This window comes from Lactuca saligna, chromosome 8 (genome assembly GCF_052625555.1).
Source record: "Lactuca saligna cultivar CGN05327 chromosome 8, ASM5262555v1, whole genome shotgun sequence".
NCBI lineage: Eukaryota > Viridiplantae > Streptophyta > Magnoliopsida > Asterales > Asteraceae > Lactuca > Lactuca saligna.
Window position 1 is genome coordinate 216,512,960 of NC_136424.1, and position 25,952 is coordinate 216,538,911.

General features: G+C 35.9%; 1 protein-coding gene, 1 long non-coding RNA gene and 1 other non-coding gene across 3 annotated transcripts; 2 read left to right on the plus strand and 1 right to left on the minus strand.

Moving 5' to 3' along the window:
- Positions 1–700: 700 nt before the first annotated feature.
- LOC145008549 (uncharacterized) lies at positions 701–3,398 on the plus strand. The gene is made up of 3 exons (XR_013663536.1): positions 701–1,089; positions 1,948–2,128; positions 3,040–3,398. It is a non-coding gene; the product is annotated as an uncharacterized LOC145008549 (long non-coding RNA).
- An 8,421-nt stretch (positions 3,399–11,819) lies between these two features.
- On the plus strand, positions 11,820–14,802 carry NARA5 (pfkB-like carbohydrate kinase family protein). The gene is made up of 5 exons (XM_078969531.1): positions 11,820–12,370; positions 12,779–13,041; positions 13,162–13,279; positions 13,481–13,689; positions 14,290–14,802. The coding sequence occupies exons 1-5, from the start codon at positions 11,933–11,935 to the stop codon at positions 14,738–14,740; spliced, it is 1,479 nt and encodes a 492-aa protein (XP_078825657.1). The 5' UTR covers positions 11,820–11,932; the 3' UTR covers positions 14,741–14,802.
- A 7,588-nt stretch (positions 14,803–22,390) lies between these two features.
- Positions 22,391–22,497, minus strand: LOC145013587 (small nucleolar RNA R71). Its single transcript, XR_013665137.1, has one exon. It is a non-coding gene; the product is annotated as a small nucleolar RNA R71 (small nucleolar RNA).
- Between the last annotated feature and the right edge of the window lie 3,455 nt (positions 22,498–25,952).

Here is a 25,952-nt window from a genome sequence, read left to right on the forward strand (position 1 = left end):
TAATCAAGGAAACACAATGAAGGTCATGATTGTTGAAAGTGATGTCATCAAGTTTCTCTTTTAGTATATATAGACACTAAACACTTCAGCAAGTTACTCAATTTTTACTTTTCTTTATTTTTTTTTCATCCAATCCAAACACATAATCCAATCCAATTAACACAGAACTAATTAAACTAAATTTTACTTCATCCAATCCAAACATAGAATCCAATCTAAACACTCACACACAAACACAAACACACACACACACATAGATAGATAGATAGATAGATAGATAGATAGAGATAGAGATAGAGAGAGAGAGAGTGAGAAAGAGTGAGTGAGAGAGAGAGAGAATAAAAATCCATTTTATTTTATGATTACATCATCAAAATGATCGAATAGATGAAATTAATCAAGGAAATACAATGAATGATTTTGACTATTGCAGAGAGAGAGAGAGAGAGAGAGAGAGAGAGAGAGAGAGAGAGAGAGAGAGAGAGAGAGAGAGAGAGAGAGAGAGAGAGAATAAGGATCATTTGAGAACTCATAGTTTCTCGAGAACCCGAGAACTAATTTTAAACCATTAGATCAAAAAAAAAAAAAGAATTGTCAAGATGCAAAGTGTCGTTTTTATAAATAAGTTATTGATTAAAAAGAAAAGGGCATCATAATTAAACACAAGAGGGGTACAACAGGAAACAAAAATATAATTAGATAATTTCCTAAATCTGATAAACTAAATTTGCAACCCTTCTCTCTCTCTGTCTTTCTCTCTAACCCATGATTTATAATCCTCCCCTGCATCGAGCTTCTTCTCCGGTGTTTCCGTGCATCAACCTCTTCTCCGATGGTGGATCATCTTCGGTGTCATATAATCTCTACTTCCTTTGTCGATGATTCGTTCATCTAATATATCACTTTCTCCCAAAATCAACATTAATGATGCCCATATCTAAAATTAACCACCATTCCTTCCTTGACCTTTTGTCTCTGACCGATTTTGAATGCACAACTTTCGCGTCTCCAAAATTTTGTCTGGATATGGAGTTAATCATCATTCATTTACCGTTTTCCCATCTCCAATGAAGTCCTTCAAAATAATCGGTATGATTTCATCATCCTAGTTATATTAACAGGTTTATGCTCTTGATACTTCGTTTTAGGGCAAAAAAAGTTATTCCAGATTGATCACTGGTTATAAAACAATGAAGAGTTCTTGGTTACTTATTTACCTCAGTTTTTTGTTAAACCTAAAAGTTATTTCGAAGTTTTGTTGATAAACCTAATTAATATGTTAGATAGCCTAACAATTCCAAAAAACCAGCAGCTTGGTTTAGGGCCCAGGTTGCTTATGCACACACTACTATTTTTTGGTCAATGGTTGCGCATACAGGGAAACATTAATGAGTGTTCTCGAGACTTTCATCCATGATCCTCTTGTGAAGTAGACTAAAACTCATAAGTCTAGTGGAGTATAAGTTTAGAACCCTCCTTCCATCAACTAAAGAAAAGGTTACTTATGGGCTCCAAGCATATTGGATATGTTTTTTTGGATGGATTCATTGGATATTTTAACAATAAACATGTTTATATATTTTATTGATGAACATTTATTGTGATGTGAAACCACATGAATATTCATCCTTTTGGCAAGGTTTTGTGTTATCAAACTACCTTTTCTATAGTTCCTAGGTTATGTACTTCATTGGATTTGCTCATAAGTTCATTCATGCAGATCCAGAAGTTATAGTGCAAATGTTATCCAAGGTTTATTCGTCTCCAATTATCTGTCACAGTAACCCTTCTGTTGAGTTTCATCATTTCATGAAACCGTTGAATTTTTGGGAATTATTATGGATAAAATCTAAATTCAGCTGTTTGGTATTTCTTTTGAACTGGTTTGCCTTCTTGGAAATGTGTACTTTCACTCATTTGATATGTAATTTCATTTTGCTGCTTAAGTGGGATTAAAACAAAAGCCTGGAATGAGTCCACCTCATGGTGCAGACTAGATGATCCAAACCAGCAGATTCTTGTGGAGGATATATTTGATGAAAATGGTGGACGATTTATGCTTGTTGATATGGTTAGATTAGAAAATATAGAACAAGCTGGTCAAACTAGATTCAAAGCCAAAATGCAGGTAATTTTCAAGTTGACTAAAACTTTTCATTTGTTCAAAAAGAATTATAAAAAGTTACTAAAAAATTGTTCCTTTTTTATTGATTAATTAGTGTTCTTGAATCACATGTAATTCCTCTACAGTAACCTAAAAGGTTAGTGAAATTAAGATGTTCGATTGATAAAAATTACATGTAATTCATATATGAGTCACATGTTATTCACATATGAATTACATGTGATTCACATGTAAATTACAAGTGAATCACATATGAATTACATGCGATTCACATGTAAATCATATGTAATTCATATATGAATCACATGCAATTCTGTCACACCTTAAAACCAAGAACGGCGGAATACGTTCTGAGGTGCAGGACGTCATGTCAAGTATCACAACAATGCAAAGTAGTAAACAAGAAACACCATCATCCATTGCATTAATAGTATAATTTTAATTACAAGTGTGTTCTTTCATAGCATAAACAACATAATGAATACTGAAATAAAAGACGAGACTTGATTTCTCCATCTTCTCTAAACCTTGCATCGGTATCTGTCTATTTATGACCTGAGAATACAAGTTATTTTGAAAGCGAGTATCAGCAATAAAGCTGGTGAATTCATAAGTATTTTAGTAACATTACTTTGTGAAAAGTGTGTATGAAAGACTCGTAAAAGTTTAAGAAAATAGTTTTGTATAAGTGTGAAAACCCTAGAAAATCCCATATTTCATACTAGTATAAAAAGTAGTCTTCTACCAAGACTCATGTATTTTGAAAGTATGAACCTTTACGTAAGAGAAAGTTTTACCTTGTATAACTATTATTATTCAAATCTAATCTACCTCATTGATTATATGAACGTGACATAAATTAAAGGAAATAAAGAAGATAATATAATAACAGAGAGTGTATCCTTCTGTATCAGGATATTCACGACGTGGAAACTCGCCGAACAGTACTACCGTAGCCATCTGCCGATGCGCATTTTCCCTACGGTTGTTAACAGCCCTAGGTGCGGAATGGTAAGTCCCGTAGCGTATGTAATAGTATCTCCTCATATAATATGTAATAGAATCTAACCATATAGGATCTATGTAATCGTATCTATATACAAGTATCCATGTCATAGTATCTCTACGTACAACACATATGTAATCATATCTAGGTAAAAGTATCCAGGTAATAGTATCTCTACAAAAAAACATGTATTCGTATAGACTCATGAATGAACTGAATCTTGTGTGATTCCTTGTACTAGTAATGGCAAGTAGTATCTCCTAACTATACCTATTATAGTTATTAGTAATGTACGAGTATAATCGGAAGTATACCTTTGCTACCCAAAGGTACTGAACTGATTGATGGAACTTTTATGACTATATATGTATACATGATATATAAGCATGCATTTGACAAATAAAAGTATAAAATAAGTTTTGTAAAACCTTTGAAAAGTTTGATAACTAAGAAAAGAGGACTTGATGTCCGTTTATAAAACAATTTGAAAACGTTTTGATAAGACATTTTAAGTGAAGAAAACCTTTGTTGAAACACAACTGTTACAGATTTTGAAAGGAAGTATACAAAGTGTAAGACAGTTTGATAAAGAGATTTAAACTAGTAAAAACGTTTTAGGAAACCATTTAAAGTATTATATTTGGTAAAACAGATAAAAGTGTAGTAAATCCTTTTGCATGCGGGTTATTAATCACATGTGATTGATATGATAACTAGCATGATTCAACTTGTATCCCCCCCATAAAAGCATTTAAAAACATTTAAAAGGTTAATTAAGGGGCCGGGTATGAACTCACATGATAGATTGAAGAAGGTGAGACGAAAATCGAGCAGAACTTTGATCGGAGAAAGCGGATTTTTCTCGGGATCCTTGGGAATCTCGGGAGTGTAAAACTTCCTTCCAAACTTTGATATGAAAACCGGGACTTCGGGATGACTTTGGGGGTTTAGACGCAGAGCTTTGACACGAGAAAGGGAAGAAATGAGCAAAAATGGCCGGCACCCTCGCATTCTATTTATAGTGGCTGGAGGTCCTCGGTACGCTGGGCGTACGAGGGTACACGGGGCGTACTTGTGCATCATGCATGACCTCATCCTCGATCGAAGCATCAGAGCGACGTGGACGAACCAGAGCCTAGTATCCGAGTACGCTGGGTGTATGAGGGTACGCTGGGCGTAAATCGTTTCGGTGTGTGTGGCACAAACATGTAAAATCCGTAACTTTCGCATACGAGCTCCGATTTTGACGTTCTTTATATCCACGCGAAGGTGAGAAAATACTCTACAACTTTCATTTAGACTTCGTCAGCTAATTTTGACTTTATTTTTAATTATACTTTATTTAATAGGCCGGGACACGATAATTCCGTTAAAAATACGTAACTTCGTCATCCGATGTCCGTTTTCGTCAGACTTTTCGCCGTTGCACTACTATTGTTGAGATCTTCGATTCTCATTTAGGTTGTTTCGGCTAGGAGTCTCTTGATCTCTATTTCGAGTTTTTAGCTGTCTACTACTATATCAGGATCTTGGAAAATCATAACTTCTTCATACGAAGTCAGATTGGGGTGTTCTTTTTATGCATGCTCACGGTTTAACGATATCTACGACTTTCGTTTAGACACCTAAGGCTAATAATTACTGTATTGAAACTTCGTGTTTTACGTTTATCAGCATTGCCGATTTTGTCGGGAATCTTAGAATGGTCATAACTCCTTCGTTATAACTTGGATTTTAGGGTTCTTTATATTTTTGGAAACCTTATCACGATATCTATCACATAAGGTACTAAAACGGAGCTTTTTGAACGCTTCATTTTCGATGATATTCTAGTTAACTTAAAACAGGTTACGAGGTTCGACTGGAATTTGTTACATTGGCTTGAAATTTCAGGTTGTCACAAATTCACATGTAAATCACAAGTGAATCACACATGAATTACATTGTGATTCACATGTAAATCATATATGAATCACATGTAAATCACAAGTGAATCACATATGAATTAATGTGATTCACATGTAAATCACATGTCATTCACATATAAATCATATGTAAATCACATATGAATCACATGTGATTCACATGTAAATCACATGTAATTCACATATGAATCACATGTAATTCACATGTATATCACAAGTGAATCACATATTAATTACATGTAAATCACAAGTGACTGACATATGAATTACATGTGATTCACATGTGAATTACGTCTATATGCATACATGCATTTTGTGTGTGTGTTCTTCGCTAATTATTTTTTACAATTTTTTTTTGTCAATTTCAAATTTGAATCTTAAAATATACAATCACATGTGAATATCACATTATATAATCACATGTGAATATCACATTATATAATCGAATGTAAATCTTAAATGATATATACATATGCATTTTTGTGAGTGTTCTTGCATTAATCATTTTTTTTATTTTATTGTATATTTGAAAGAATTTGTGGAAATTGAAGATGCAAAAAGTGATAAATTGAAGAAAATATGAAAAAATTAATGTGAAGAAATGATAACATTATGAATCTTTGTAGCTTTTTTTTATATATATTATTTTGTATCGAACAAAATACTTGTACCATTATGTTTATAGATTGATTAATAAAAATAAGATATTTTATTATTACTTATGAATATTGAAAAACTACGCATATATGCACAAAAAACGTTGAGTTTTTTTGTTAAAAAAAGTAGGGTTTTTTTTTTTTTTTTTTTTTTTTTTTTTTTTTTTTTTTTTTAAATAAGTGCAGTTGTAACAACCATAAAATTTGAGCCAAATTAAAACATTTTAATTCATTCAAAAACCATTAAGTTCATACATTTGTTTTCAAAATAGTTTAAACATTAGAGTATTCCCCATAACCATATCACATAAATCATAAAACATGAGGAGCGGTACGATCACGCCTTCGCGTTGCCACGATCTCCTGAAGTACCTGAAATAAAAGACTGAACTGTAAGCCCGAAAGCTTAGTGAGTTACATCCAAAATACCGATACACATACAGTTTACATAACCACGCCAACAATAACATATCATAACAAACTGAATAGAACAGCACATAACGGGTCCACAGCCCTATAGACTGTAATACCCACGAGCCCACAATACGAGTCTCCCTTAGCCTGTAACTGGAATGCTCCCGAGCCCACAGTACGAGTCTCCCTTAGCCTGTAATTAGAATGCTCCCGAGCCCACGATACTAGTCTCCCTTAGCCTGTAACTGGAATGCTCCCGAGCCCACAGTACGAGTCTCCCTTGGCCCGTAACTGGAATGCTCCTAGGGTTTGTTGGCTACCGCACGAAGCAGTACAACCTCAACCCATCCCATATAACAAACACATTAATCATAAGAATCGAGCATGCAATAATCATATAACATCACAAGTAGTCCTACAGACCTACCTAACAGGCATAACCACTAGCATGCAACACTAAGTCATACTCAGCATCTAACACAACTCAAGGTAACATATCAAATGGGCCGGCCTTGGTGCCTTAGACCCCTTAGTTTAGTGAGGATAACTGACCTGCAATTGCCGACTGAAAAGATAAGACCAAGATGCTCCGACCACCGACACAATCTTCACCACAGAACACTACCAAAGAACCAATTCCATAAATACCAAAATTACCAAAGTACCCTTGGAAGTCAAACTGGTCAACTCTTAGTCAAAGTCAAAGTCCTAAGTCAAAGTCAACCTTCCTGGTTGACTCTACTCGCCGAGTCAACCCGTCGACTCGTTGAGTTCCTATACTCAGAAAACTCCCATAGCACAACTTAACTCGTCGAGTCGCCCCATGACTCGCTGAGTCCAACGATCTCTGAGTCACATCCTGCCTAACTCACTGAGTCGACAACCGACTCACTTAATTCAAGTCTTTATCCAAAAGAGGTTGGGATTCTGTGACAACCCGAAATTTCCATTCTGAACAAACCATTTGAAGCCAATAGAAGTAGAACAGTTACAGTGAAAACTCAGTTTTCGAGTTTAAGTTTGGCAGTTTTCAGGATTTTACACTTAAGGAGATATTAGGAGAGTGGATGCACTAGGGTTTTGTGCAAAATTGTTATTCCATTACTCTAGGACATTAGAGTTCATTCCAGGAATAAAAATATTTTCTGCCAAAATATTTCAGGACTATAAATAGTTTTCTGAACCAAATTTATTCATTATTCACATTTCCAACTAGAGAAAAGCCATTTTCTCTCTGATGGATCTTCGGGTTTTTATACAAAAACGTGAGTAACTCTTTATAGTAATGTTAGAAAGCTTTATATGTGTCTATAACATGATTTAGAAGGCTAAAACATGAGATCTAGGAGTTTACACCCCAAGGTGTTCTTGGGTGGTAAACTCCCGAAACGAAGCCAAAACCTACACTTATGTTATGATAAGGCCTTAGATGCTTATGTATAAATGTTAGGGACAAGAAAACAACCACAAATCACCCAAGTTTGGGGAGTTCACGGCCCAAGAGTTGCTTAGGCCGTAAACTCCCTTTTCAAGCTCAAAATGGTGATTTAAGGACTCTAAGACCTTAAGGCTTTTATCTAGACTATTTTCCCATGAAGTATAAGGCCTTAAACACATCAGAAGACACAAACAAAAGTGAGTTTACGGCCCAAGTGAATCTTAGGCCGTAAACTCCATAGAAATGGTCAAAAGGGTGTTTTCAAGACACCTAAAGCCCTAGACCCCTTCATGGAATTGTTTCCCACAAAAATGAAGAACCAAAGTACATAAAAATCACTCATCAAAGTGAGTTTACGGCCAAGAGAATGCTCTTGGTCCGTAAACTCAAAAGAATGGCACCAAAGTGTGCCTAAGGTCCCCATTTGCTTTAAACAATTGCCTAGAACATATCCTTCAAATGCAAGAGGCTTGAAAACAACAAAAACCCACCATACTTAGAGTTTACGGCCGTAAACCCTAAGGGGATTGGCTTCAGGGCAGTAAACTCCTAAATGGAGTGTTTCTAGACCTTAAACCCTTCCAAGGACTTAGCCACCAAGTTAGAATAATTCTAGAAGGCATTTGGGACTTCAAAACACACCAAACACACATGTTTGGGAGTTTACGGCCGTAAACTCAAGAGTTTACAACCGTAAACTCCATGTGTGTTAGTATATGAGGAGTAAACTCACATATAGGGTCCTTTGGAACCCTAAACACAAGTGCCTTGTCCCACATTAGCTTAGATGCAATCCTTAGGGCCTATAACACTTATATAAAGTGTTTATTGTGCCTAGGATGTCTTAACTTTATCAATTAGTGATTTAAGACTAATTGAATGCATATATGTGTGATTATATGTTCATTAGGATCGTAGTGTGTGTACAAGTCCTCGCTTGACACCTAGCCATCCTATTCCGTCACTTCATCCCAATTACCAACTTCAGGTGAATTCATACCCCTAATAAATGTTTTAAATGATTTGAAATGCTTTAAAGGGGGGGGGGGGGGGGGGGAATACAAGTAGAAACAAACATGTTATTAAATCAGTGTTATGTATTTTATAACTGTGTTTGTCATTTAACAGATTTCACATACTACAAAATGTGATGCATGAAATGGTTTTAAATCTTAAAAACGCATTGTTATCAATTGTTTTACCTTTGAAATGTATATTATAAATGACATCAAGTCATAGTTAATTATTGTTCAAAACCCATAAGATGTCTTATAAAACCATTTTACATTATTGAACTAAACCATGCATGTACACTTATATTCTTATATATGTATTGATGTTATAGTTTACAGTTTTCAGTTAGTTTCCCACACCCTTGAGTATGTAAGAGTGTATAAACCTACTTGAACGACCAATTACCTTCCAGTAAATTATCATAGGGATAATTTGGAGATATCAAACATAATTCCTATTACAAGGAATCACACAAGAGTCAGTTCATTCATGAGTCTATACCAGTACATTACCTGATACATGAGTACCTTTACATTTGATTACATGATACATGAGTACGTTTACATATACTTACATGATACGTGAATACCATACATGAATACTGTTACTTAGATACATTATCCTGTACTCACTTATGTGGATACTTGTACCTAGAGTTATTAGGAAGATTTATTCGTACCTTCGGTGTAACTTTTCCTGCCTTTCCCAGTTCAATGGGATGTCTATACGGGACTAACCATTCCGGAACCCAGCTGTTAGCAACACCGGGTGATGAACATCTACGGATGTCTAAGGTTGTTTTTGATATTAGGAGTCAGTTACGGAACTAACCATTCCTCCATCTCCTATTGCAACAGAGGATGAGATGAAACTCTTCGGATGATCATTAGGTTAACGCTGTTATGGGATTAACCTCCCTTCCACCCTGCTGCCGCTACAGAGGGTGAGTGGACAAATCTTCGGATGTTCATTAGGTTATATAGGTCGTGTTAACCCTAGTACCTTGGGATAACAATTACATATGATGTGTTAGTCCTAGTACCCAGTGACAACACTTACAGTAGTACATTTTCCTGTTTACTTTATTTTGTGATACTTTCACATAAACGATGAGTTAGACTAAGTACTTTAGTACTAAACAATTAAAGGAAAACTATCATTTTACTTACAAAACATTCGGGTCTTGGTAGAAGATTACATCTCAAACTGATAGGAAATAAGGGATTTTCTAGGGTTTTTCATACGTACATCAACATTTTCATTTAACGATTTACATGGTCTTTATAACAGATTTTCACAAACAAGGCAATGACACTTATATACTTATGAATTCACTAGCTTTAAAGTTGATACTCGCTTTCAAAATAACTTGTATTCTCAGGTCATCAGTAGACAGGCACGGAGGCTAGGTTTTGAGAAGACGGAGCAGACAAGTCTCGTCTTTTATTTTGATTGTATATTTTTGGTGTCTTACTACAATGAAAGAAACACACATGTATTAAAACTTTACTTATAATGCAATGGATGATGTTGTTGCTTGTTTATTATATTACACTGTTGTGATACTGTACATGACGTCCTCCACCCCTAAACGTTTCCGCCGTTCGTGGTTTTGGGGTGTGACAGGTTCTGCGACCAGACTTGCCGAGTCCATGGCAATCTTCATCAGACTCGCCGAGTTGTTCTTCCAACTCGCCGAGTCCATGCACATGTTTATACAACTCGTCCTTTACACCCACGTAACTCACCGAGTCTCTCCAGTTCTCAATCCATACAGTGGCTTTTTGAGCCATGCAAGGGCTCCAATCCATAGATCCACTCTTCTACAGTCTAACCCTCACATAAAGTTGCAAACTTTACGTGAAACCAAGGAGATATAGGCCCAAAATACACTATGGCTAGGGTTAAGGACTAACGGGCTTCACCAACAACTCTTAAACAGAAACTTTATGACATTATGGACCATCACAAACCTAGATCTAAACTCCAACCCGAAATAGATCTCAAACAAGCTAAGGAACTTCCAAAACAACCACCAAGGATGAACCAAAAAGGAAATAGCTTAAGATAATGGCTCCTTACCTCTGAGATGTGCCCAAAACTGATGTAGATCCCAGATCTATACAAGCTCCTTGATGCTAGCTTCCAATTTCTCAAGCTCCTTCCACCAAATTCCTCTTCCAAGCCCCAATCTCCTCAATAATGAAGCCTCACACAAAATTAGGGTTTCTGGATCTCAAAAAGGTATCAAAGAGGCTGAGGGTGGGTTATAATGTGCTTTATATAGGGCACAACCCCTAGGACTAGGGTTTTCCTCTTCAGCACCAACTCGTCGAGTCCAAGCCGCCGACTCGACGAGTTGGTCACTTAACCCACGACAGAATCCCGCACCTACTCGGCGAGTAAGCATGCCTACTCGTCGAGTCCCTTTCCTTAATATACACTTTAAGTCCTTCAATAGCACCTCTGGAATTTGGGGTGTTACAATAGTTTTTTTTTTTTTTTTTTTTTTTTTTTTTGAAAAAATTGCAGTTTCATTTTGAAAAAAAATGCAGTTGTTTAAGAAAAAATGTAGTTTGTTTAATAAAAAGATAACATGTTTTTATTTTTATTTTTTTAATTGCAGTTTCTTTTTTTAAAAAAAATGCAATTTTTTTTGTTTAAAAAAATAGTTTTCAAAAAAAAATTGCAGTTTTTTTTTTTTTTTTTTTTTTAATTTTGCAGCTTTTTAGAAAAATTATTTTTTTCCATTTTTTTTCAAATTCATGTTTTCTAAAATTAAAGAAACTCCATTTAAAAAAATTTATTAAAAAAATCCGAAATTTGATTTATTATGTTAATTTTGTTCAATAACACAAAAAATTTAAACATTAATAGAGATCGGTAAGATTACGATCATGCTCTTAATGAGTTAATTTTGATCTAACGCTCAACTTTTAGTTTTCAAGTTTTCGGAAAACTATGAATTCTCAACCGATCTCAACCATTATATATATATATATATATATATATATATATATATATATATATATATATATATATATATATATATATATATATATATATATATATATATATATATATATATATATATATATATATATATATAACTGTTTTTTTTAATAAAAAACCACCAAAAAAAACTTGATTAGATTCCTTATGTCGTCTTGATTTTTTTGTATTAATATTATGTATTACCCTCTTGTAGTCTTGTTATTACAAAGATAAATATAAATATGACAGTTATCCACACCATGCTCTCTGGTGATATGCAGAAGAGAGAAGAGAAGGGAAAGGAAGCATTGGATGTAGACGTGGCTGTAAGTAAATCCATTCCTATAGAATCTGTGATTGATGATGGTGGACACAACGGTGATGGCGGCTTTCTCTCTCGCATCTCCACTCTCCACCCTTCACCTCTCCAATTTTAGGGCATCTTCACCCCTTTTCTCGCTTCGTCCCTCCACCTCATCCTCCTCCTCCCCCTCCTTCCGTCGTCTTCTTATTCTTTCTAACAACACTTTCAGCAATCCATGCCATGTCAATTCCTCCTTCACATACCCTTTTCATTCAACATCAACATTCCATATGTCCACCGAGGATTCCTTTGCTAGGTCCTCATATTCTTCTTCTTCCTGCAGCAGCAGTAGCGATGACAACCATAGTTCCACAATTGAAGACGACGACGACGAAGATGACGTAGTCGGTGCTGTTTTGGATAAGGATGATTACGACTCGTCTCCTCCTCCTTTGCCTGACCGATGGGATGTATTGGGTCTTGGCCAAGCCATGGTACATTTAATTTTCTTCTATTTTTGCTTTTGTATCTTTATCTGAGATAGTATATGTTTGGCTTCTATATTATCTCTTACCAGATATCCATAGATTCTCCGTTTATTCAATTCCCTTTTTGATGCATTACTCTACATGAACTATACATATCCCAATTTGCAGGTTACCAAGGATTCAATGCTAATTGAATCGTAGAAAGAGCACGTAGGAATTAGGAGATGTTCGAGTCTACAAATCATTTCCCTACTTGAAATTCAAAATCTTTCCTTTTTGTTTATCATCAAATTTCATCAGTTTTGCCATCATACTTCTTATCAAGTTCAATTCAATCTAATACCTAACCTTTTTGGGCATGAGCTTATGTTTATTCTAAAACTTGTAAATGATTTGATCTTCTTTCTCTAATAGGTAGATTTCTCGGGCATGGTGGATGATGAGTTTCTGATGAGATTGGGTTTAGACAAAGGTACAAGAAAAGTCGTGAATCATGAGGAGAGGGGTAGAGTTCTTCAAGCAATGGATGGCTGCAGTTACAAGGCGGCTGCTGGCGGCTCTCTTTCTAATACCCTAGTGGCATTGGCTAGGCTTGGTGGTCACTCCATTGGTGGACCTCCCTTGAATGTAGCTATGGCTGGTAGCATTGGTGGTGATCCATTGGGTGGATTTTACAGGTATACCCTTGCCTTTAACATTAGTCATGCTTGAGGAATTGGAAGGAAAAAATAACAAGAAATAAAAACATATATAATTTTATGTTTTGAGTTTTTTAATATTATGGTGTGTTTTTATAGAACTAAACTAAGGCGTGCAAATGTGAACTTTCTTTCTGCACCTGTGAAAGATGGGACCACAGGGACAGTTATAGTTCTGACAACCTCGGATGCACACCGTACAATGCTTGCATATCAGGTATGTAAATATCCAATTACTTTGAAAAATCTATCCAATTATAGCAATGAAATTGAAAATTGCTTTGTATGTGGATGACATTGCTATAATTGGGTAGCTTTCTAAAAATAAATGCTTTAATAGGAACAGATTTAAAGTATAATGCTATAGTGAAAAAAATATATGGAAGTCTAATAGATTCTACATATTTCTATGAGGCAGGGAACATCATCTTACATTAACTATGATTCAAGTATGGAGAGCATAATTTCCAAAACAAATATTCTTGTTGTTGAAGGGTATTTGTTTGAATTTCCAGACACAATTAAAACAATTAAGAAAATTTGTCAATTTGCTCGTGATAGTGGTGCTTTGGTTGCTGTTACTGCCTCAGATGTGACTTGCATAGAGAGACATTATGATGATTTTTGGTAAGTTATGTTTACCTTTAGTCACTTTTACTCTATGATGCTTACATTTTCTTTTTAACTTTAAATTAGGTTTAAGTATAATGGTTTAATCACTATAGGAAAAAGAATGAACTTTCTTGAGAAATTGATGTTATGAAGTTAAAGGGTGTTTGGATTTAATTAATTAAGAGGGTAAATTACACGAATGATCCCTATGGTTTAGGGTAACTTGCGCGTTTGGTCCCTAACTTATTTTTCTAACTCAGAAGGTCCCTACTGTTTGTTTTTGTTACACGCTTGGTCCCTGTCTTACATAAAAAGTCTATTTTTCCCTTGATTTTTTAATTTATTTAAATAAACACACCCTCAATCTCATCCTCTCTCCTTACCTTACCTACTCTATCATTTTTCTCTATTTAAATAATTATCTTTTTAGGTAAGATAGGGACCAAACGCGTAACAAAAACAAACAATAGGGATCAAATGTGTAGCAATAACAAACACTAGGGACCTTCCGAGTTAAAAAAATAAGTTAGGGACCAAACGTGCAAATTACCCCAAACCATAGGGACCATTCGTGTAATTTACTCTAATTAATATTATAATATTTTATTTTTCTAGGGAAATCATGGAAAACTATGCGGACATCGTGTTTGCAAATAGCGATGAAGCCCGAGCATTTTGTCATTTTTGTTCCGAAGAAAGTCCGATATCTTCCACACAATATTTAAGTCATTTTGTCCCATTAGTTTCGGTTACTGATGGGCCCCGCGGGTCATACATTGGCATAAAAGGTGAAGCTTTATACGTCCCGCCTTCACCTTGTGTCCCAGTGGACACATGTGGGGCCGGGGACGCGTATGCCTCGGGCATATTGTACGGGTTATTGAGGGGTGCGTCGGGTTTGAAGGGAATGGGGACGTTGGCTGCCCGGGTTGCAGCCGTGGTGGTCGGGCAGCAGGGCACGCGGCTCAGGGTTCAGGATGCGTCTCGGTTGGCTCAGTCGTTTGGGTTTGGTGTTGAGGGCGCGGTTCAGGCGGATGTGGGTTCGGATCAAATTTCTAGTTTGTAGTGGATTGTGGATAGATTGTTTGTAGAAATTGTTTATTAATTATATATTATTTTTTAAATTAATTGATGGGTTTGAAATGGATTAGATTTGTTGAGATGTTATGTTGTTTTGAGGATGTTGATTGTATATAAGAAGAAAGAAAAGAGAATGATGTTAATGAGGGTAACAAGGAGTAATTTTGTAGGAACAAGCATGGTTTGAGTTATGCATTATGTTAAAGGTTGAGTTAATGATTTACAACTTCAAATGAACATGAAGAATGGTTTGCATTGTATTTCGGAAAGACAAAATTACATAAATGGTCCTTGTGTTTTATAAAAAATCATAGGTTTAGTCCCAAACTCTTTTTTTTTTTTTTTTTTTAATGAGACGTGGTTTCAATTTTTTCTGTGATTGATCTATAATCTATGTACCTTATATATATATATATATATATATATATATATATATATATATATATATATATATATATATATATATATATATATATATTATCTTTTCCTTACAATTTATATTATAATAACATAACTAATTATAGGCAGATTTAGAAGAACATGCATATCTATACAAATGGTCCATGTTTAATTGAAGTATTATAGAAATTGTCCCTATGTCTCATGAACATGCAAATATGGGTTCCTACATATAGCAAATTTATAGAAATAGTTAATGTTTCTACAAAATTTTAGTATTGGTCCTTGCCTAATTGTGAACTTACATACACATTCTTATGATTATATTATATATAATCATTCTCTTTCAAAATTTAACATCACCCAAGTATTTGACAAATACTTTTCTCATCTAACCGTGCCTATTATAATTATACGTACATGCCCAGTTACTTGACTTGATTTTAAACGTATAATTAAACATGCATAATCTTACATAGGATTATAGTGCATATAATCATACACTTTGTTCCTCTATATTATGCTTAGATACATGATACTAAGCATATATATATATATATATATATATATATATATATATATATATATATATATATATATATATATATATATATATATATATATATATATATATATATATAACTCACATTTTCTTAAGAGAAGGAGATATAACTCACATTGCTAGTTAGTGAAGACTAACTGTCTTTCTATTCTTCAATTGATGCATCTTGACCCATATTTTTTGCTCAAGGCATGTTCATACAACATGTCAAGTCCCTTAGAACATGTCTTAGCCTATTAAGAGCTTAATGATTTTCATTGTCAACATGATCACTAAAAGGATCAATATTCTATCTTCTCATTTTCTACTTCTAAATACAACCCAATCAATGAATTAAATATCCCATACTACATAATTCATTACACTCTAATTTATTGCATCAATTCACCACTTTCATTAGTTAGGGTTTGAAACCCTAACTTTACACCGATGGATTTCACCTTGGAAATCACTTATAGAGCTTGTTCAAAGCTTTTAAACACTTGATTAAACACCAATAACAAGCTTTCTAAAAACAATATCTCATATCTATCAAAATATCATAAATAACCATTAATACCCTAAAAAGGTTAAAGATGAAGAAGATGATACATCTAGGAGCTCTTGGTACTCCAACCTTGCATCTAACACCTTTGATCGCCACTTGATCCTTCTTTTTCCTCAAAATCACTGGAGTTCCCTTCTCTAAGAAACGGGGAGTGTTTTTGGAGAGAATGATGGTTGATCAAGTGTTTAATCTATCTCAAAACTGCGCCACTGTGAGGTCCTTACTATGATGTGGTGAACGTAAGTTGGACTCGGTCAGCCTCTAACCAAGCCGCGGTTATTTCCCACATAACAACCTACTTTCACCACCACACCGCGATATCTCATGCTAGCATGCCACATGAAAGTACGTTTCCCTCTACATACCACGAATATTTCATCTGAATTAGTATTTTGCCTCACCATGTTGTGCTGAAGCCTTCACCATGCTGTGCTGACTGCTTTACAGCAACCTTCATGGCTAATTACATTCCAGCTTGAGACAATCTTTTCTTCTAACTTCCAACACACATAACTTCTTCATATTAAACCCGTTTTCTATGATCTTTATGTCCACATGAAGGTGGAGATATTTTCTATAATTCAGTTAAGTTATTTCTTACAGAACTAATACGAGTCTTAATCTATTAAGTCACAAACTTGGCCCAAAAAGCATAAAATTCTCATTTTACCCTTTTTGGCCTAAAATGCATATTCTCATGCATTTCTTCTCTTCAACTTACTTAGTTCATCTAATAAATGTGACTTAGACTTATCTTAACTAATTGCATGAAGTCATATCCTCTTAATTCATGAAATTTCTCTTAAATGACCAAATTACCCTTTTGGTCAATATTCGACTCAAAGTCAAATCTCTCTAAATTTTGGGTTCTTATAATTTAATGTTACAAATCCTAATCTCCATTGAATCAAATCCAATTTAGTTTTGATGGAGGTTTGGTTGAGATGTTGAGCTTCAAACAACATTAATGTTAGACTTCTCTACCTAGTAGTTCAAATGAATTATTTAGTGTTGGATTACCCACTATAACACCATGATATTGTTTAATCATCCTTGAATGATTTTAATCCATCAATTAATGGTGAGAATAGGTGATTTAAACTCTAGGCTCATGTATCAGTAGCGATTCCTAATTCCTAAGGGTGTTTTCCATACATAATTAGTTGTTATGTACACTAATTGTACACATATATGTGTTATTATATGTTTATTAGGATCGGTTTGTGCTTGAGATTTCGTTGGGCATACTTAGCATCTTATATCAGTCCTTCATTCAAACCACTCACTATAGGTGAGTTCATACCCCTGCAATCAACCTTTTACTTGTTTTAAATGCATTTAATGGTGGGGGGGGGGGGGATACAAGTTGAAACACAATAGAATTGTGTCTGATTATACATTTGAATTCTTGCAAACATAAGAACTTTACTGTCTTCAAACACTGTTAAACTTCATTTTCAAACCCTTTTTAAATTACTTATAAAACCCTTTTACTTTCAAAATCATATTCATACAGATATTTAAAGTATAAATATGCTTTAATGGACTTAGGACTAATGTTAACAACCTTGACTCCTGTTCCTTGTTTGGCTGTGGGCTTAGGGTAGGATTCACTAGTCCGACTGTCGATTAACTTAGATCTATACATACTATACCTCATTTTCAAGGATATACTTAACTTAATCATTTATGATTAACAAGTGAGTCTTTCAACATGTCAGTTATACAACATATATGCTAGTAAACTATAATAGGTATAATTTAGAAGATTACTATTTACTATTCTCGAACAATGAAACTTACATGAGTCAGTTCATAACATGAGTTAGATTATTCATACTATAACAAGAACGGATAGGAACATATACATTTACAAAAAGAACATATACATTTACAAAAGGAACATATACACTATAACCAGAACAAGATAGCAATAATGTGAGATACTACTTCATGGCACAACAATACACTTGTTGTGTCACTTTTTGTAACCAAAGTCTTCTGGAGGGAGAGCATGAGTTTGTGTATAGATGTATATGGGATTGACTATCCCACACCTCACTGCTAGCTACAGTGGGATCTGCAGGTCCACCGGTGAACAAATGTCATACCTTTTCGACGTCTGAAAAACGTTGTGTAATTACACTAGGTCGATCAAGCATGGTTACAACCTTATCACATTTTCATCTAAATTAACCAACCCGGTTATAAGGTGGTAAACTAATATTTGAGTATCATTCATTAGTATAAACATTTTATTTACATCACTATAAGAGAACAAACAAACGATACAGTCTTAGTAGGAGACTACATTTTCATTACAAGCAGAAAGTATAGGATTTTCTGGGAAAACAAACAAACCTTTTAAGGGAAAATAAACAAACCTTTTTATGATACAACCATAATCCGTTTTATGAAGTAAATACAACATAATGACATTAAACTGCTTATGAACTCACCAAATTAAATGCTGATCTACTCTTTCAAAATAACTTGTATCCTCAGGTCACCAGTAGACTGGTACAGATGGCCAGGTTTTGCGAAGAAGCTTATTCAAGACTCGTCTTATTCTTTTGCTAATACATTCATTTTTGGTGTCATTTAAACTTTACAAAGAACACATGTATTGACTATTATTATTAATGCAATGGATGTTGTTGCTTGATTTACTATTGTGCATTGTTATGATACTGTACATGACGTCCTTCGCCCCAGAGCGATTTCGTCATTCCGGTTTTGGGGTGTGACACTATGTTTGTTTTCCTAACATTGTACTTATGGTTGACTCACTTAGTATTTGTTGACACTTGTTTCTTTGCTTGTTGTTGCCTTGCTTTGGTACAAGTAGCATAGTTTGATGACTTGGTGAGGATGGGGAATTTGGGTAGTTACATTCCAGTTTATGACTTAGTATTGATACCGATTGGAGATGTCGTGGAGTTTTCTTAATACTTGTTTTTTTATTTGGTTTATGAATTATATTTTGCTGTTTAATGTTTTTGAAAATAAATGTAACATTGGTGATGTTTCCTTTAAACTTTAAATAAGATCTCCGCTAACGTATTCTGTTAAATAAATGTTTTTAAAATAAAAAAATTGGTGCAAAATCATGATGTTACACAACCACCTCCTCTGCCTCATGTTTAGGTTAGGCTAATCCATAAGATATCTCAGGCTCTTATAGTCTGTTTGTAGATGGTACACCGAACACCATAAAGATAGTTGCGCCAAATCTTGAGTGTGAAAACCACCACCCCCAACTCCAAATCATGAGTGGGATACTTCTCTTAATGAGGCTTCAGTTTCCTCAAAGCGTATGCAATCACATGCCCCCTCTGCATTAACACAACACCCAAACATGCAATAGATGCATCGCAGTAGACCACAAATTCTCAACTCCCTCGGGGAGGGCAAGTACTGGTGCCTCACACAGTCTCTGGCGAAGAGTCTCAAATGATGCCTGCTTCTTAGGCCCCCAACTGAACACAACATCCTTGCTCATCAACTTAGTGAAAGGAGCAACAATCTTGGAGAATTCTTGAATGAATCTCCGATAATATCCCGCCAAACTGAGGAAGCTCCGAATCTCAGATGTAGACTTTGACACTTCCCACCGCATCACCCCTCTATCTTGGCTTGGTCAACCGTGATACCGTTTTGGTTGACAAGGTGTCCCATAAAATGAACCTTTCGTAAATAGAAGTCACACTTGGAGAAATTGGCATCAAGCCTCTCTATCCTTAAAACTCCAAGAATCTTGCATAAATGATCTTCATGCTACTCTCTGGTCTTCGAATAGACCATAATGTCATTGATGAAGGCTGATATGTGCATATTTAGTTTGAATTAAGTATAGATTCTTATTCATTTATTAGCCAAATTATTGCATTTCATGGATAAAAGGTACTTAAAAGTGTTTGAATTGTATTTTCAGTCCAAAAATGAAGCTCGGAAGCAAAAGAAAGCAGGAGAAGTGGTTAGGAGCTCGGGAATTGGATAAAGAAGAAAAATACCAAAAATAGCACCTACTCGGTGAGTAGAATCGACTAATCGGCGAGTCCAAGTGAGGATAATGACTCGGGAACCCAGATGCTTATCGCATACGGATAATGTGAGAGGGACTCAACGAGTTGCCACCTGACTCGAAGAGTCGATACGCAAATATATATACAACTTCTCAGATCGAAGAAAAAAAGCTGGGGGGATAATTCTGGAGTGATTAGCTGCGATTCAGAGACCAGAGAAACCCTAGAAGATGAAGATAGAAGCTACAATTCAATCCCGAAGGAGATTTGAGGCAAATTCCATCATTATACTTAATCTTTTGTTTTCCACCATGGTTAGACAATTAGAATTCGTTCTTGTGCTGTTATTTACTTCAATCATGAGCTAAAACTCTTAAACTTCTATTTGGGGATACAAAATTAAGACTATGGTTTGATTATTGGTAGGATTAATTCAATGTTGGTGATTTATTTGTTATTTTAGCTTGCTAAAGAACCTTGTGTATGAATGATAATTAATTTTCTGTTAATAGGAAGGTAATTAAATAGCATGAACATCGTTTGACTATCAACCTCATATACCTTGTGACCACTTTGTTATATGTCTAGGACTAATGAACATGAAACTAGGATTAATAAGAAAATTAAGTAAATTTATGTGCAAGCTTGTGTGATGACCATCAACAAGAAGTTAATTAAAACCAAATTGATTAACTATTGTGAGTCTAAAGTAATCCGAATAATTAATCTAGTGAACTAAATTGAATTAGACAACTGATCACTGTTTAAGTTAGTTTATTTGCTAAGGATTAGTGTAGTGAACGCGAACCTAATCATTTGAATCGGTAACCAACAAAAGAATTAATCCATTGCACTATTACCTTGAAATCAACCATAGGATCAATTGAGTTGAACTAAACAGAAGTTCCTTCGTATTATTGAATCTAGTTAATTCTTTGTTTTTCTAGTTGTTAGATTAAGTATTAGTTAGTAAGTTTCTAGTCTTGTAAAACTAGAGAAAACCCTCTACTTATTAATTAATTTAGATAGAATTAGTTTTTATTTCTAATTTTCCGTTCCCTGTGTTCAATACCCTACTTGCTTAAACTATTCCACAATTGATAGGTACACTGCCTTTGTGTGTTTATTTTACAACTAAGAATAGGATTAAAACTAAGTGAGTTTACGCACATCAAGTTTTTGGCGCCGTTGCCGGGGAACGGTTCTAAAATTAGCATTAAATTCTAATTCAATCGATCCTTTGTGTGAGATTTATCTTACACAAAGTTAATTACTCTTTAATTTAGTAGGTAGTAAAAAAAACCTGATTTTACCTTGGACTCGCCGAGTGCATTCGCGCAGACTCGGCGAGTACGACACTAAATCAGCTTTAATTTATTATAACTTTTTTTGTTCTTTTTACGCGTTTTCTGTTTTGTTTGCAGTTGTTTCATGACCCGAGGATCTGATACACCTCTGGTTCCCCTTCTTGAAGATCCGGAAACCGTACTAAGAAGGAGCAAAGGCAAAACCGTTGGAGAATCCGCTTCTTCAAAGAACTCACCACTCAAAAACCTCAAGTCCGTTTTCAGCAAGAAAAGGAGCAACAAATCAGGAGCATCCAGTGCCTCGTTGAAAATCAAAGACCCAATTCAAAAAGACACCGAGTACGAGACCGAAGAAGAAGACGAACCCACATACGAGCACACATCCGAGTTTGAAGACGATTTAGCTACCGCTATGGCTAATATCGATGAAATCCCCATGGGGGAATGGAAGAAAAGGATGCGTGATGACACCGGCCCGGGACTTGTGCAACCCACAATTCCCGCAACCGTTACTTTCGAGCTAAAGGGCCATATTCTCGCTCAACTCAAGGAGATTCCTTTTTATGGGAAAGATCACGAAGACGCCTACAAGCACTTGGAAGAAGTAAATGATGTGGCTGACTACTTCAATGTACCAAATGTGCCTTGCGAGATCCAGCTACTTCGCATGCTCCCAGTCACGTTTAAAGGTGCTGCGAAGGATTGGCTCAAGTCACTTCCTCCCGGATCGGTCACCACATGGGCCAAGATGAAAGAGGAATTCATAGATCATTTTTGCTCGCCTTCCAAGATAATTAAGTTGAAGAAAGCCATCGGCAACTTCGAGCAACAACCCGGTGAATATCTTTATGAAGCTTGGGAAAGATACAAAGGTTTGCTTAGAAATTGCCCACATCATGACCTTAATATCCAACAAGAGGTCTCCATTTTTTATGAGGGGGTCAATGTCACCACAAGGCAATTGCTCGATTCACAAGGCCCGCTCACCAGAAAGCCGCCTCCGGAAATCAAGGAGTTAATTGAGGAATTCTCTAGGCATTCTAGAGAATACCACAATTCGAGAAATGAAGTAAGTCAGGGAGCAGTGAACTCGGTAAATGATAGCATGGCGGCGGTAATAGCTAAGCTCGATAGTCTAGATAGAAGGATGACAAGAATGGATCAAACAATCCAGGCTATTCGAGTTGGATGTGAGAATTGTAGAGGGCCCCACCTCACCAAGGATTGTGATCTAGACGAAAATGGAAATAAAAAGGCTCAAGTGTTTTACTCTAGTGGCGATAGATACGACGAGGATTGGAGGAAACCGAAGAAGGAGTGGCTCCCATACGAAGAATATAAAAAGGCTAAGGAGGAGAAATACAAGCAGAAGGAGAGGGGATTCTATCAAAAGGAAGAACCGGTGATGGAAAAGAAATCCAATTTAGAAGAAATGCTCACTAGATTCATAACCATGTCCGAAAAAAGACACAATGATCACGATGTAGCGATGCAAGAGACCAGAAATATGTTGAGGAATCAGCAGGCATCCATTCTCAACATTGAGAAACAGCTGGGACAACTTGCACATCAAGTGAATGAAAGAAGACCGGGCCAACTTCCGAGTAACACTGAACCCAATCCAAGAATGGAGAATGTAAGTGTAATAACCTCCAGCAGTGAAGGAACATTTACAAAAGCACTGAGAATCTACAAGAAGAAGGCAGAAAGGGTAGAAGAATCGGACCCAGCAAAACCCGATCCGACTCGCCGAGTCACTCCATTGGACTCGACGAGTCCATGCGAAAATGATAAACCTGTCAGTTCTTTGAAGCTTTATAATCCTCCTCTGCCATACCCAATCAAAGCCATGCCTGCAGAAAAAGTAGAAGCATCCAGAACCTTCATGAAACATGTTAACGCTTTACAAGTTAATGTGCCATTTGTGGAAACAATGCTCCAAACTCCTAAATACTTCAACTTGCTTAAGGGCCTTTTTGCTGCTAGGAAAGATTTGGCAGAAGTCGCAGAAGTATTGATGAGTGAGCTACCTGAAAAGAAGGGTGATCCAGGAAATATTGTGATTCCGTGCCAATTTGGTAATGAAGTTTTCACCCGAGCATTAGCTGATTCGGGGGCAAGCATCAATCTGATGCCTTTTTCATTCTTTAAGAAGTTGAATTTACCAGAACCAAGGCCGCTAAATATGAAGATCCATTTGGCGGACAAGACGATAATTCATCCACAAGGCATTTGTAAGGATCTCTTTATAAAATTTGACAAGTTTATTTTTCCAGTAGACTTTGTGGTAGTTGATATGGAAGAAGACCCCGAAATTCCAATTATTTTGGGGAGATCATTCTTGAACACCGCCTGTGCTTTAATTGATATATGTGAGTTTACATTGACATTAAGGGTGGGTGATAAGTCTGTAATGTTTAAAGCTATTCCAGAAGCCAAGCAAGAAGGGGAAAAGAATGAAGAAATCTCAATGATCCAATTGGATGATGAGATATTAGAAAAACAGCTTGCACGTTTGCTAAAAGAAGATCCAAGCAAGTTTTTGATACACACTGAAAAAGATGGAGATGTTAACAAGGACTTGGAGGAGTTAGAAAAGCTACTGGAAGGAGCCAACTCAGAAAACACCCAAGAATTGATGGAACCCGCTCAGACTCGCTGAGTCACTTTAATGGACTCGACGAGTCCAGTCGACTTTGGCAAGGGCTTGGCCGACTTATATCTGTTTGTTACTAGTTCTTCACATACTTTGGATTTAGATATTATTCATGATTCTTTAGAAGAACAAACAACAGAAGGAGGAATGGGAATGAAAGTTCAATACGCCAATGTAGCATGTCTTGATACGATTCCGTTCGAAGAAGGGTTGAGCACAGGCAAGGATGACGAGACAAAGAAAAGGAGGCTGGAAGCTGATCAACCATTCACTACTAAACCTAAAGCACGAACCGTCATGAAATATGAAGTAATTAAATTTAAAGAGAAGGAGGTGCAAAAGAAGGCGAAAAAGAATGGGGTAACGAAGAAAAAGAGGAAAAGGGAAGCCCAAGCAGCTGAGGATGATGCTGTAATAAAGAAGAGAAAGGAATTAAAAAGGGCGTATAAAAAGAAGGTTCACGCTTACAAGACAAAGTACAAACCACAAAAGATAAGGTGTGAATTCCCGATGCTAGAAGATGACGAGACGTAGATGGGAAGGAGTCCAACTAACGACTCCTTAAAAAGAAGCGCTTGGCGGGAGGCAACCCGTTATTTAGAGTTTGCTTTCTTTTACCTTTTCTTTTGTTTGCATTTTTCTTTCGTTTTTAGAATTTTAATCTTCCAATTCATCGGATATGTCTGCTTGAGAGTGCGTAGGGACCAAGTGTGGGGTGAAAAAAAGTTTTCTTTTCTAAAGAAATTACAAAAAGTGTTAAAAATTTTGGATTTTTGCAAGAGACTCGCCGAGTCTAACCATAACTCGACGAGTCCGTATAGATTTCAGAAAATAACATGCATCGTGACCAGACTTGCCGAGTCTGATCCCGACTCGACGAGTCAGTATTATTTACAGAAAAAAAATAATTATAACATTTATTTTTACAACTGGTTTAACCCTAATGAATGAGTTTCTTTTCACACACACTCGTCGTGCGCATCTCTCTCAACTCTCTTCCAAGCATTCATCTTTTTCCTTCAAATCTTTCAAGTGTCATCTCAAAAGGTAATGAATTTCTTCTTGTTTTCTGTTAAGAACATGATTTTAAGAGCATCCATGGTGGACATTGCAAGAAAAACCCGATTTTGAAAAAATAGTAAATTCTAGGGTTTTGATTTTTTTTATGGATTATGATGTTTTGCTTGCTTATTCGTGCCAAATACCTTATATACATGATTCTAGACAAAACCCTTGAAGTGATTTGCAGGTTTCATGGTCCAATTTCAGTATACTCGCCGACTGACTCGTGCAGTTCATGCGACTCGCCGAGTCATACATGGACTCGACGAGTCGAGTCGTGGAAACCTGTGCATGACTGTTTTTTTAATTATGATCTATGTTTCTGGGTTTTTGTATTTTTGTTTTGCAGAAGTATGTTTAGCAGGAGGCAGAGTTCAAGTGCAAACCAAGAAGATTTTCCTTGGTTAAACTTCCCACGAATCGAGTCTGCTTCAACAATGCGGAAATGGAAGAAGAAGCTAGCTGACATACGGAAAAAAGAAGTATATGTGCCTAACAAGATAGATTGGGAGTGGTTACAAAGTGTTCGGTATGAAGAGGAGTTAGCTCCTTATCTTTTCAAGGAGTTTACCCATGGAGGCGAGACAATGATTTGTGACGGGTGGAGCCGGGTCTTTCGGATTCAAGAGCTGGTGGACTT